This window comes from Saimiri boliviensis, chromosome 7, assembly GCF_048565385.1.
Source record: "Saimiri boliviensis isolate mSaiBol1 chromosome 7, mSaiBol1.pri, whole genome shotgun sequence".
Lineage (NCBI taxonomy): Eukaryota > Metazoa > Chordata > Mammalia > Primates > Cebidae > Saimiri > Saimiri boliviensis.
The window spans coordinates 9833376-9846889 of NC_133455.1; the positions used below are offsets into that span (position 1 = coordinate 9833376).

The 13514-nt window shown below is 52.0% G+C and overlaps 1 protein-coding gene across 17 annotated transcripts in view; it reads left to right on the top strand.

The window, feature by feature from the left end:
- Positions 1–13514, top strand: part of PITPNM2 (phosphatidylinositol transfer protein membrane associated 2) — a 167447-nt gene that overhangs the window by 136537 nt on the left and 17396 nt on the right. For 16 of the 17 annotated variants that reach the window (XM_074402087.1, XM_074402088.1, XM_039471554.2 and 13 more), the window contains 7 exons: positions 60–274; positions 1375–1496; positions 4377–4604; positions 8278–8586; positions 9323–9418; positions 12994–13098; positions 13302–13372. In XM_074402087.1, the coding sequence (XP_074258188.1) occupies positions 60–274; positions 1375–1496; positions 4377–4604; positions 8278–8586; positions 9323–9418; positions 12994–13098; positions 13302–13372 (1146 nt within the window). The remainder of the gene's footprint in view (positions 1–59; positions 275–1374; positions 1497–4376; positions 4605–8277; positions 8587–9322; positions 9419–12993; positions 13099–13301; positions 13373–13514) is intronic. The other variant, XM_074402092.1, reaches the window with a different exon arrangement.

Genomic DNA, 13514 nt, shown 5'->3' on the forward strand with positions numbered 1-13514 from the left:
CTTCCCTCCTGAAGAGTGCTCTGGCCCCACACACATCGCGGATGCTTTTGTCCCCACAGAAGAAGAGCCGCAACGAGACATATGGCGAAGGCAGCGGCGTGGAGATCCTAGAGAACCGGCCGTACACAGATGGCCCAGGCGGCTCCGGGCAATACACGCACAAGGTGTACCATGTGGGCATGCACATCCCCAGCTGGTTCCGCTCCATCCTACCCAAGGCAGCCTTGCGGGTGGTGGAGGAGTCCTGGAATGCCTACCCCTACACCAGAACCAGGTGCGCCTGCTTTGGCCTCCATATGCCTCCTACCTCCACATGCCACCTCGTGGGAAGCAACCTTGCAGCATAGATCCAGGGACTGAGATCAGCCTTCAAGCAGGCTCAACACTCTGTAACCCCAGGGAGCACAAGCTTTGTCTCAGACAGGTGCCCCAAAGGTCACCCAGGGAAGGCACAGGAAGGAGAGAGAAGGGTACACCCCTACATGCCACCAGACTGCCCACGCGTGGAGGCCCTGAAGGCATCAGTCAAGTGAGGGCCATTGGAGTCTCCTTTGCCATCCCAGAAGATGCAGGGAATATAAACCCACTTTAGGCTCCCTGAGAAGGCTGAGACAGCCTGCTGGAAAGAAACTGAGGGTAGACCAGATGGCCCAGAGGGCCTTTCCAACTCTGAGACCTTTAGCTGCTGTGACAGTGTTGTCCAACATCCCATGCTGAGCAGGGCTGTCCTTGGAATCCTCTGGCAGAGGGTTCTTCACTCTGTGCTCCCCAGTGTGTGCTTCAGCACTGCTGATTTGGATAGATGGGGGCTGCTCCCACCAGCTACCTACTGCTTAGCAGGTGGGATCCCCACAAATTTCCTGGGCCTCCCTTCCCCACACTGGTGGGCACCTGGAGCTTGCTGAGGGATCCATGGAGCTTGTTCCTCTTCTCTGTAGTACTTTCCCCTCTAAACTCATCTACAGCCTAGAGAGAGATTATTCCCCCATTGCCAGAGCTGGTTTCTTGGGGACCAGGGGTGGCATGCTCTGTGTAGCACCCCAGCTTCCTACTGCTTGGCAGTACACTGCCGTAGCTATGCCTGTGTTCCTGCCATGCTATGGACATTGGACATGGGGCTTCTAGAAGCCACTGAGGATATACTGTCTCCCTGTCCCCCTAAATCCTTCCCTGCCCCCATCCTGGCTGTTCTTGGGACAAAGTGGCAGTCCAAGAGGTGGATAGAGCAGCCAAGGCAAGTCTCGGCTATCCTCCACCCTCCTTCTCTTATCCGTTCAATGTCTCTACTCTGACCCAGTGGGTCAGTAGGCCCTGGTGAGCCACACCGGGCCTCTCCAAGGACAGGTCCTGATGGGTATTTTCCTTCTCCCACAGGTTCACCTGTCCTTTTGTGGAGAAATTCTCCATCGACATTGAAACCTTTTATAAAACTGATGCTGGAGAAAACCCCGACGTGTTCAGCCTCTCTCCTGTGGAAAAGAACCAGCTGACAATTGGTAACCAGGAAGGGCAGAGCTCCACAGGGCTGTACTCTGGGTTTCCCACCCACAGGCCCCTCTCATCCTGCCCCTTTTCCCTATACCTGGCAGACTCCAGACCTGGCCTTGTCCTGGGCGGGCAGGTCAGAGGGCAGGATAGGCCTCCTCAGCCCCATTCTTCTGATGTATACACCAAGTCTAAGTGCCTTTTCCACCCAGAGCCTCTTCCCTCCATCCCTTTGAGGGATCTCACTCCCCAGAAGTACACAAGTGCTCAGGGAGCCATCTCTGGCTGATAGCCATATATAAGTGCCCCAAGCTGACGGGGGTCTATGTCCTCTTGATGGTGGGTGCCCCTACCCACTGCCTTCAGATGACAGTGACATGTAGGGAACAGGCCCCATTTGTTAAATCTTAGTTTTTTTTTTTTTTTTTTTTTTTTTTTGAGACGGAGTTTCACTCTTGTTACCCAGGCTGGAGTGCAATGGCACGATCTCGGCTCACTGCAACCTCCGCCTCCTGGGTTCAGGTAATTCTCCTGCCTCAAACTCCTAAGTAGCTGGGATTACAGGCACACGCCACCATGCCCAGCTAATGTTTTGTATTTTTAGTAGAGACGGGGTTTCACCATGTTGACCAGGATGGTCTCGATCTCTTGACCTCGTGATCCACCTGCCTCGGCCTTCCAAAGTGCTGGGATTACAGGCTTGAGCCACCGTGCCCGGCCAAATCTTAGTTTTTAAGAGAAGCCAGCGATAAGGATTTTCATGAGAAATCTCCCAATTACTAAATGTTAGCCACCAATTAAAAATCTTTGTAAATAAATGTATGCCAGTCAAATAAAACACATATGTGGGCCAGTGCAGCTCAGCAGCCACACACACCTGCAGCCTCTGGGTGCAAGGTCCAAGTCACCATGGAGGCATCTCAGGCAAGGTATGCTGAGTTGAGGGTGGGACCTGCGCCCGAGCAGCTGCTCCAGGCTCAACCCCTCACCTCTGCTGGCATTTCCTGTGTCTGCGTAACGAAGCACCATAGCGAGGGGCTTGCACAACATGCAGTTATTCCCTCAGGGCTCTGGGGGCCAAAAGTCTGAAGTCACAGTGTGGTGGGTTGGATTCCCCAGGGGAGACTCTGTTCAGGCCCCTTCAGTATCTGTGCTTGCTGGCAGTCCTGGTGCTCCTTGACTTGTGGGTGCATCCTTCCAATCTCTGCCTCAGCCGTCACATGGTCACTCCCTTCTGTGTCTGTCTGCCTCTGTTTCTCCTCTTCTTATAAGAACACCAGTCATACTGGATTAGGACCCACCTTAATGGCCTTACTTTTAACTTGATTATCTCTTTGAAAACCTTAACTCCAGATAAGATCACATTCTGAGGCACTGGGTTTAGGATTTCAGCGTAGGTATTGGGGTTGGGGGGTGGAATATAGCGTTTCCCGTAGCAGGCAGTCCTGACAATGCCAGAGCCCAGCAGGCTCCCTTTAAGGTCAGCTGTCGTGGGTCCTAAGTCTCTAAGACATTTCCCTGCACAGCCTTTGCTGGCCTGCATGGGCAGGGCATGTGGTCTGCTCCGGGAAGAATGCTCATCCCTCCTGGCATTCCATGGCGCTCAGACTCACTCCTGACCCTGCTGATTTCGGTGGAGCTGATATCTGTGTCTGCAATGTGCAGCCTGGATACAGAGGGGCCCATGTTTTGGAGAAAATGAGGCAACCAAGGGCCTGGCTAGAGCAGACTCAACCATAAAAAAGGGCTCTGTGAGCCACAGACCCTTTCCTGGGGCTCTTTCTCACCAAGTGAGTCCTCCAGTCCTGTCCAACACACACATGCCTCAGGAGTGAGCACATAGGAGGGCTCTGCCTCCATTGTGGGAGGAGGCCACGGGAGGGCTCTGAGATGCCCCTGTGGAGGGGAAGCCTGTGATCATAAGTGGTGTCTCCTGCATCCTGCCCAGAGCTATCACCCCTCTTCTTGTCACCCTCACCAGGTCCTGTCAGCCCCTAACCCTGTTTTCTGCACTCTTACCTCTGTGGCATCTGCCCCTGCTCTCAGGACCAGCCCGGAGCAAGCTTGTCCAGACACCCACTTTAGGAGTCTTCAGACATCTCTTACAGTCTGTCCAGAAAGGCTTTCCCAACAGACCAGCTTCCCTGTGTCCCTCTCAGTCTCAGACCTATACTTGGGCACTCTCTGCCCTCAGGACACTGTCTGGGCTCCTAGCTTGGTGAGAAATGGCCATCATGTCCAGGGCATCCCCACTGCCTCTGTGACTGCTGCCACCCTTCTCCCCATGCAGAGACCCTGGTGGTTCCTTCTCCAGAGCCCTCCACCTCTCGTTCAAGGGCGGGTGCTGCTGCCACATTCTTGACCTCTCTATTCCACCCCTCTAGCTGAAACATCATCTTTCTGGGAAGCTTTTCCCAGCCTTCTCTTCTGTTCCCCACACCCCATATTCTTCATGGAAATTCGTCTCCCCAGTGTTTCCTCATTGCCTTATTTATCTGATTTACTGAGAGGTAGGGTACACTCAGAACATGGGTTTTGCTGAAATGACATGAAAAGGTAAGAAGGGCCCAGGCACATTGACTCACACCTGTAATCTTAGCACTTTGGGAGGCTGAGGTGGGAGGAGTGTTTGAGCCTGGACAACACAGCAAGATCCTTGTCTGTATGAATGAATGAATGAATGAATGAATGCACCGAGGAAATTGCAGTCCCCACTGTCAGTGATTTTGAGGTCAAAGCTGCCCAGAACATGATCCTCACTCCCCAGAGTCTCTCTGGCAGGGCAAAGCCCAGAGTCCTGGGAGGATTTGAGGATAGAGGAACATGGAGAGAAGATGGGGGTGGGGGTTGAGGTCAGGGCAGTAGTGGCCACTCTAAGGGTTTCCCCACAGACTTCATCGACATTGTCAAAGACCCTGTGCCCCACAATGAGTATAAGACAGAAGAGGACCCCAAGCTGTTCCAGTCAACCAAGACCCAGCGGGGGCCCCTGTCCGACAACTGGATCGAGGAATACAAGAAGCAGGTCTTCCCCATCATGTGCGCATACAAGCTCTGCAAGGTGGAGTTCCGCTACTGGGGCATGCAGTCCAAGATCGAGAGGTTCATCCACGACACCGGTGAGCACACCCCGCGCCAGTGGGCAGCGGCCAGGCTACCCAGCCCCTCTGTCTCCTGTTACCTGCCTGCCTGGCTCCTCTCTCTGCATGTCTGCCTGGGAGTCTGAGTTTCTGTTTTGCTCTGGAAAGGTGACACCAAAGCCCATGTCCAGCTTCCCTACTCCCCACAACCGTGGGTTATCTTGTGCATCCATTAATACTTATTGAGCACCTGCAGAGACAAGCAGTGTGTGTTGTTGGATGAAGAAGCCCTAGGCACTGTCCCCGGACATTTCTGACCGGATTTGCATTTGATAAAATGTAGCCCATACCTCACAGGGCTGAGTAGCCTCTGGGGACAGCTTCCCTGTTGCTCATCTGGGCCTCTGGGCTCCCAGGCCTTTGTTTCTTACACTCAAGGAAGCCCAGAGCCCAGGGTCACAGCGCAGCCTCCCTCACTGGGCTAGTAGCTCCCAGGAGCACGGTGTCTCAGACATCATAGTGGCCTTCACACCCATACCAGCCTAGCCAGAGTAGATGCCCATGGAACAGGTAGACAGCAGGTGACCTGGGGGTCCTGGCCCGGTGACTGTCATTTTCTCACCTAGAGCCCTCAACCCCATTCTGCCAAGGTCATAGTATGATGTCAATGCCAAAGGCTGATTCCAGTCCCTGAGGCCCATGACGCCTAAGCTCTGTGGGAGCTTAGATTGGCCCAAACTTGACTCTCCCCACTACCCAGGGCTCACAGACTGGGACCTGCAACCCCAGTGCTGAAGTCTTCAAATGGGAATGGTGGTTCTCACTTCCCAGGAAATGTGAGGAGGCGAGGAACATGTGGGAGGGGCTACCCAATCCTGAGCAGGGCATCCCCTACTGCCCTTCTGGACTTCCAGAAACCTGAACGCATCAGTGCTGGGGACTTGTCCCACCCTCTCCTCAAGGCTTCTCTAGGTTCAGCCCTGCACAGGACACCCAGCAGACCTACTTAGGCTGCAGCTCCTGCCACTCTAGCTTTGTGGGTTCCTCAGTCCTCCCCAGCCCTATGTAGCAGCTGAGATCCTGGCCAAGCTGCAGACTCCCCAGCTCCCTGAAAGTCAGCTCTCCCCTTAAGAAGCAGGAGTTTGAGGGGAAGAAAGAAGTCAACGTCAGAGTCCAGGCCTGACTCTGCCACGTAGTGGCTCTGTGGTCTCTTAGCCTCTTTAAGCTTTGCTTTTCTTTTCTGTAAAATGAGTGTAATCACACCAGTCCTATAGGACTGTTGTGGGCTCAGACTATGGGTTCAGATCCGAGGATGGGGTGTGGCACATAGGTGGGGCTTGATGACACCTGTGGGTCCTAGTCCTTTAATATCACAGAGATGATCTCGTGAACTCATGTGAGCTGCGCTGGGCTTCTTGGGGGCCTTGAGAAGGTGACTTCTTGGGGTTGGGACAGCTCTCAGCTGTCTTCATTACTGCCTGGCCCCAGAGTAGTGCATGTCCCAGCCCTTCTAGTCACCCCAGAAGGAGGAATTTCCCTATATAGAGTAGAGCAAAGGATGTGGCCTTTCCTGGCAGCCCTGTGAAGCCAGCAGACAGTCCCAGAAAAGGAAACCAAGGCTCTTCAGTGTGCCATGCCTGAGTTCACCCCTGGGGCTTGGGCAGGGGATGCAGGGCTCCATCCCACAGAGGCATCTTTGATAATGGATGGGATTTAGAAAGGCAAGCTCAGCAAAACCGAGGTGGGAAGTGAGGAGGTAGGAAAAAAGGGTACACAGGAGACTAGCTTGGGAGCCTCGTGCAGCCCAACTGCTCACAAAGCCGCTCCGCATGCTCTATGGGAGGCGGGGGTGCATGCCCTGAGATTGCTCCTCCTGGTTTGTCCCTGGACAAATCCCGACACCTGTTCAGAGCAGCAGGTTTGTGAATGCAAAATGGAGAAACAATGCAAATTAGCTAAAGGCCCATTGGCAGGAAAAGGAATCAATGAAATGTGACATTTTACACACACACGGATGCCACACAGTCCCAGTATGATGAGCCAAAGCCCCATGCACGCGTCTATGGACAAAACTCACCCAGAGAAGCAAGTGGCAGAAAAATACAGCATGACACATAGATGTGAATTTCAGCAACAGCCACACCAGCACGATACAGTGTGCAGGAAAACACATCTGTGTGCTGAGACCAGAAGGCAAAGCACATGACAAGCAAAATGCAGGGCTCACTCTCACAGGCCAGGCAGGTGGAGGGCCCCCTGTCGCTGGTGATGGTGTGTTCCTTCACGGGGGGTGTGGACGTGGATGTCTTATTGCTTTTTAATGTTTTTCAAACAGCTTTATTGAGGCATAATTTTAGATACCATATGATTCACCCAGTTTAAGATAACAGTTTGATAAGTTTTAGTGTATTCACAGCTAGGCATAACTTCAGAGCATTAATCACCCCAGAAGGCCCTTTGTTCCCTTTTCATTGTCATCTCCATCCTACCCTGGCCCAAGGCAGTCCCCAGTCTGCTTTTTATCTTTGTAATTCTATTATTATTATTATTATTTTAAGACAGGGTCTTACTGTGTCACCCAGGCTGGAGTGCAGTGGCACAATCACGGCTCACTGCAGCCTTAAACTCCTGGGCTCAAGTGATCCTCCCACCTCAGCCTCCCAAGTAGCTGGGACCACAGACATAAACCACCATGCCTGGCTATTTTTTTTTTTTGTCTTTTTTGGTAGAGATGGGGGTCTCCTTGTGTTGTCCAGGCTGGTCTCAAACTCCTGGCCTCAAGCCACTCCTGGCCTCCTCTCACTTCATCCTCCCAAAGTGCTGGGATTACAGGTGTGAGCTACCATGCCTGGCCCTTTATTTTTTATACTTTAAAAGGTATATTATTTTACCTTATTCTACATCTTAATTTATATGTATAATATATTATCATATATCTCATGTGCATAATATAGTCTACTAAAAGCATTTTTTTAAAAACAAAAGGACAACCAACCCAATATGAACTTGAACTTGGTTTTCCATGGGAAATTCAACAGGAAATATACACCAGACACTGAGACAGGAGACTCTCAGGAAGTCCTATTCTACCTCCCGTGTAGCAGGAATCCCCCAGAAAATTAACTGTGGCTTCTTATTTATTTATTTAGAGACAGGGTCTCACTCTGTCACCCAGGCTGGAGTGCAATGGCACAATCATAGCTCACTGCAAGCTTAAACTCCTGGGCTCAAGTGATCCTCCCACCTAGGCCTCCAGAGTAGCTGGTACTACAAGCACGCACCACCGTGCCTGGGTTATTTGGGTTATTTATTTATTTATTTATTGTAGACACAGGGTCTTGTTTCCTTGCCCAGGCCGATCACAAATTCTTGGGCTCAAGCTGTCCTCCCACCTCATCCTTCCAAAGTGTTGGAATTACATGCATAAGCCACTGCATCTTTGCAACTGTGGCTTCTGACCAGACACATTGCTTTGGGAGGCCTCTGCACTCTAATTACAAAATCACTGTGAGCTTGTGTGACCATCTGTGAGCCAGTCCCTTAATTTTACAAATGGGGAAACTGAGGCACAGACAGGCAGTGACTTGAGCCTGACCTGTAGCCTAAGTGCAGCTTCCCAAAGCCCCCACCTGGGCCCCACACCCCTGTGCAGGCTCCTTTGCTGACCTCCCTCCCCTCACCTCTCTCCCTCTCTGATCCCCGTGGGGCACAGGCCTTCGGAGAGTGATGGTGCGGGCCCACCGGCAGGCCTGGTGCTGGCAGGACGAGTGGTATGGGCTGAGCATGGAGAACATCCGAGAGCTGGAGAAGGAGGCGCAGCTCATGCTCTCCCGAAAGATGGCCCAGTTCAGTGAGGATGGTGAGGAGGCCACGGAGCTCGCCAAGGATGAAGCTGCCCCAGACCAGGCCCCTGGGGAGCCCCCAGAGCCCAGCAGCAGCAACGGGGAGCCCCTGGTAGGGCGGGGCCTCAAGAAACAGTGGTCCACATCCTCCAAGTCATCTCGGTCATCCAAGCGAGGAGGTGAGACCCTGCACCACCTGCCACCCACACTCAAGGTCCCTTCTCACAAGGCAGCCCCCACACTGCTGGATCACTGTACCTCCCCAGAGTCCTTTCCCATGAACATTGAGGCACCAAGCCCAAAGGGTGTCAGAGCCCTGGGCTAGTCCTCCCACCATGGAGAAGCCTGGGTCCTGCCCCGGCAGGCTTCCCTACACTCCCGTCCATGCCCAGGGAAGACAGTGCTACCTGTAGGAGCCAGTGGAGGTGGCTGGGCTCCCACGGCACTGTGGAGGGGCTGTACCTCTTGATAAAGGAGGACCCTGATATAAAGGATCAAGCCAGGCATTCTGGGTGGGGCTAGCTTTTCCAGCAGGCAGGCCTGGCTCACTCATCTCCCACCTCGGCCCTGCCATGACCAAGTTCTGGAGTTTGCTTTTGGTCAGACTCAGGTCAGAGGCCCAGGAGTGGACCTAGGCCCGTCTGACCCCATGTCCTGTGCTTATGTCTGTCATGCTCTTACCCACCCATGCTCCCTGGGACATGGCTGCCTTGTGCCAGGCAGACAGGAGATGAGCCTAGGCCACTTCCCACTCATTTACCCACTTCATTCTCTTTGGAATCTTCCTGGCTCCTGTGGCAGCCTCTTCAATGCCTGTCAGGCCTGTGGGTTGCCCTCCCTGCTTCCTGCCAGCTCTGGGCAACCCCTGGGCCCTTCCTCTCCAGCTGGTGGTCAGTCTGGGGTTTTGCCTTGCAGTGAGTCCTTCCCGCCACAGCATCTCGGAGTGGAGGATGCAGAGTATTGCCAGGGACTCAGATGAGAGCTCAGACGATGAGTTCTTCGATGCGCACGGTAGGCAGGCAGCGGCTTGCTGGGGCCTTCCTGGACAAGGTGGGGAGGAGTCTGAAAGGGCTTGGGATATGGGTGTGGAAAGATGCCGGTGTTGCCTGTTACTATCCTGTATCGAGTCCGTATACCTGCGCTGTCCCAGGCAGACAGCCTGGTGTTTGGGGCAGCAGCACAGAGGATGTGATGAAGTCATCTCGCTCCCTTGAGTCTGGGGTCCCAGGCTCACCCTAACCTGATGTCAGGAAGTACTCTGGGCCTGGGAGATGGGGACTGTGCTTTTGAAACCCCCAAATAAGGATACGCTGTCAGACAAGGGCTTTATTCCGTATGTGAATTTATTTCCATGGAAACATAACTTCTTTTAATTTTCTAACTTTTTGTACCTACCTTATTTTTTTCTTGATTAAATTAATACCACTTCTAATGCAGGCACTTTAGAAAATGTAGTAAGCAGAAAACATGTGAAGTGCCCATTTTCCCACTAGTCCCAAAATAAGCGCATGACCACACAGCAGATGCACCACCTGTGCCAGGAAGAGGCACACACGCAGCACTAGCCTGCTTGGTGCCCCAGCCGTTCCTTTCCAGGAAGCTGGAGGGGACAGCAGGTGCAAAGGTTGGGGGCTCAGGTCCCTCTGAAGGCTGGTGGTTGAGCTAGCCTCAAGTTCACACAGCAGGGGAGAGTCTCCGAAAGGGACTGGGCGAGCCCATAGGCACTTGGCAAGCACAGGCAGCACCAGATCTCATGCCACCACTGTGGCTTGGAGGGGCACAGGAGCTACATAAGGTGGCATCTTGGTTAACTGGCCAGCTGCTCTCAAGAGAAGGAACCTGGGGAGTCGATGTCCAGGCAAAGAGGAGGTTTGGCCCTGGGACTGGAGAACCTGGAACTGTGGCTGGGGATTCCTGAGCTGGCCTCTGCACCAGGGGCCTCGCCCAGGGCAGAGAAGGGGCCTCTTGGCGTCCCACCCCTCCCAACTGGCTCTCTGACCCTGATGAGAGGAAAATACTTATCTAACGTAGAAAAACCTGTAAAAGAGAAGAGACAGCAAAGCAGAAAATGCCAGGGCAGCGGTGTCCTGTGTGGGCCCAGGAGCCCATCCAGGGCTGGAGGTGGGCCAGCAAGTGCCAGAGCCAGACAGTAGCCACAAGGCTGGGGGTCCTGGGAAGTTCTCAGAGGAGCAGGAGTCTTGGAGGCAGCATTCATAGCAGTACTTCTTATGAAGCTGTGCTTTTGTGGAGGGACAGGGAGAGACTTCTCAGAGGATATGAAATTAGAGCTAGATGGGAGGAATGAGTTCTAGTTCTATGGCACTGCAGGATGACTGGAGTTAACAGTAATATATTAGGCCAAGCACAGTGGCTCACGCCTGTAATCCCAACATTTTAGGAGGCTGAGGTGGGTGGATCGCTTGAGCCCAGGAGTTTGAGACCAGCCTGGGCAACATGGTGAAATCCCGTTGATATTAAAAAAAAATAATAATAATAATTTAAAAGCCACAGAAAGGTATAGTTTCAAATCACTGGAAGGTGGAGACTGAATATTCTCAACACAAAGAAATGATAAATATTTGAGATGATGGATATGCTAATTACCCTAATCTGATCACCATACACTGTTGTATTGAAACATCACTGTGTACCCCATGAATATGTACAATTATGATTATTTGTCAATTTAACAAAATAGGAACTGGGTGTGGTGCCTCACACTGTAATCCCAACACTCTGGGATCGCTTGGGCCCCAGAGTTCAAGACCAGCCAAGTTAACATAGCAAGACCTTGTCTCTGTAAAAATAAAAATAAAAAAAGTTAGCCAAGTGTTGTGGCGCCTGCCTGTAGTTCCAGCTAATCGGGAGGCTGGGATGGGACGATCACTTGAGCCCAGAAGGTCGAGGCTTCAGTAAGCTATGCCTGTGCCACTACACTCCAGCCTGGGCAACAAAGCAAGACCCTAACTCAAAAAAAATTAAATATATAAGAAATTTTGCTGGGTGCGGTGGCTCATGCCTGTAATCCCAGTACTTTGGGAGGCTGCGGTGGGTGGATCACTTGAGGTCAGGAGTTCGAGACCAGCCTGACTAACATGAAGAAACCCTGTCTCTACTAAAAATACAAAATTAGCTGGGCGTGGTGGCACATGCCTGTAATCCTAGCTACTTGGGAGGCTGAGGCAGGAGAGAATCACTTGAACCTGGGAGGTGGAGCTTGCGGTGAGCGAAGATCACACCATTGCACTCCAGCTTGGGCAATAAGAGACAGACTCCATCTCAAAAAAAAAGAAAAGAAATTTTAAAAATGGTGAAGATGGAATAAAAAGTAAATGAAGCGTATTTATTTATTTTTGAGATGGAGTCTCGTTCTGTTGCCCAGGCTGAAGTGCAGTGATGTGATCTTGGCTCACTGCAGTCTCTGTCTTCCAGATTTAAGCAATTCTCATGCCTCAGCCTCCTGAGTAGCTGGGACTACAGGTGCATGCCATTATGCCTGGATAATTTTTGTATTTTTAGAAGAGACAGGGTTTCACCATGTTGGCCTGACTGGTCTCTTAACCCTTGACCTCAGGTGATCCACCCACCTTAGCCTTCCGAAGTATTGGGATTACAGGTGTGAGCCACCACCCCTGGCATTTCTAAATGTAGCTTTTTTTTTTTTTTTTTTTTTTTTTTTTTTTTTTTTTTTTGAGATAAGAGTTTCGCTCCGTTGCCCAGGCTGGAGTTGCAATGGCGCAATCTCAGCTAACTGCAACCTCTGCCTCCCCAGGTTCAAACGATTCTTCTGTCACAGCCTCCTGAGTAGCTGGGACTACAGGGGCGCACTACCATGCCTGGCTAATTTTTGTATTTTTAGTAGAGACGGGGTTTCATCATATTGGTCAGGCTGGTCTTGAACTCCTGACCTGAAGCAATCCACCCACCTTGGCATCCTAAAGTGCTGGGATTACACGCATGAGCCACCATGCCCGGCCAGTGTAGCATTTTGGAAAAAAAAAAAACCCAACAACAACAAAAAAACAGGAACATCTGTTGGTGAGTGGATAAACAAAAGACTATGGTTAGCAATAGACTATGATTTAGCCATAAAAAGGAATGAAGCATTGACACACACTACAACGTCGATGAACCTCAGAAACCTATGCTGAGTGCAAGAAGCCAGACACAAGACTTCATAGTGTATGATTCCATTTATAGGAAATGTCCATAATAGACAAATCTGTAGAGAAAGAAAATTGATTGGTGGTGGCCAGAGGCCAAGGGAGGTAAGACCAAGGATTCACTGCTCCCAGGTATGGGGTTTCCATTTAGGGAGGTGAGATGTCTGGAATTAGATAGTGGTGATGGTTGCACGACATTGTGAATATACTAAATGCCAATTTTAAAATGGTGAATTTTGTTATGTGAATGTTACCACTATTTTTTTTTAATGGTCATGAAGAACCCTAATGGGGCCGTGCAGCCATCCTGTGGAGGGTCACAGCAGAGCCAAACACAGGGGTACACATGGGCGTCCCTACCTCGGGAAGCCAGGCCTCCTCGCTGTTCCCAGTCCCACCTGAGTTCCCCTGTTTCTTCTCCAGAGGACCTGTCTGACACAGAGGAAATGTTTCCCAAGGACATCACCAAGTGGAGCTCCAATGACCTCATGGACAAGATTGAGAGCCCAGAGCCAGAGGACACACAAGGTCAGCAGGTCTAGGGATACTGCAGAGCCTAGGGAGGGTGGCTACAGGTCTTTAGCCCCCTCCTTTCTGACCCAGCTCCTGCATAGTGCTAGGCACGCAGGGCAGGTGTGGGTTCCCAAGCGCCCCTCGTCACAGTTTTGGCCTCTGTCCTGTTGGCTGGGCTGGGCTGCCCCTCAGCTCACAGCATGGCTTCTGTGTTGCAGATGGCCTATACCGCCAGAGCGCCCCCGAGTTCAGGGTGGCCTCCAGTGTGGAGCAGCTGAACATCATAGAGGTGGGTGCCCGGGTGTCGGAGGGACAGGGGCACGGCCCCCAAGGGAGGGGCAGGGCACAGAGAAACAGTCTAAGGAGCTACAGAGTTGGAACTCTGGGCCTGGCAGCCTCACCTCCATGCCAGCCTGGGTACTGTCCGGGGA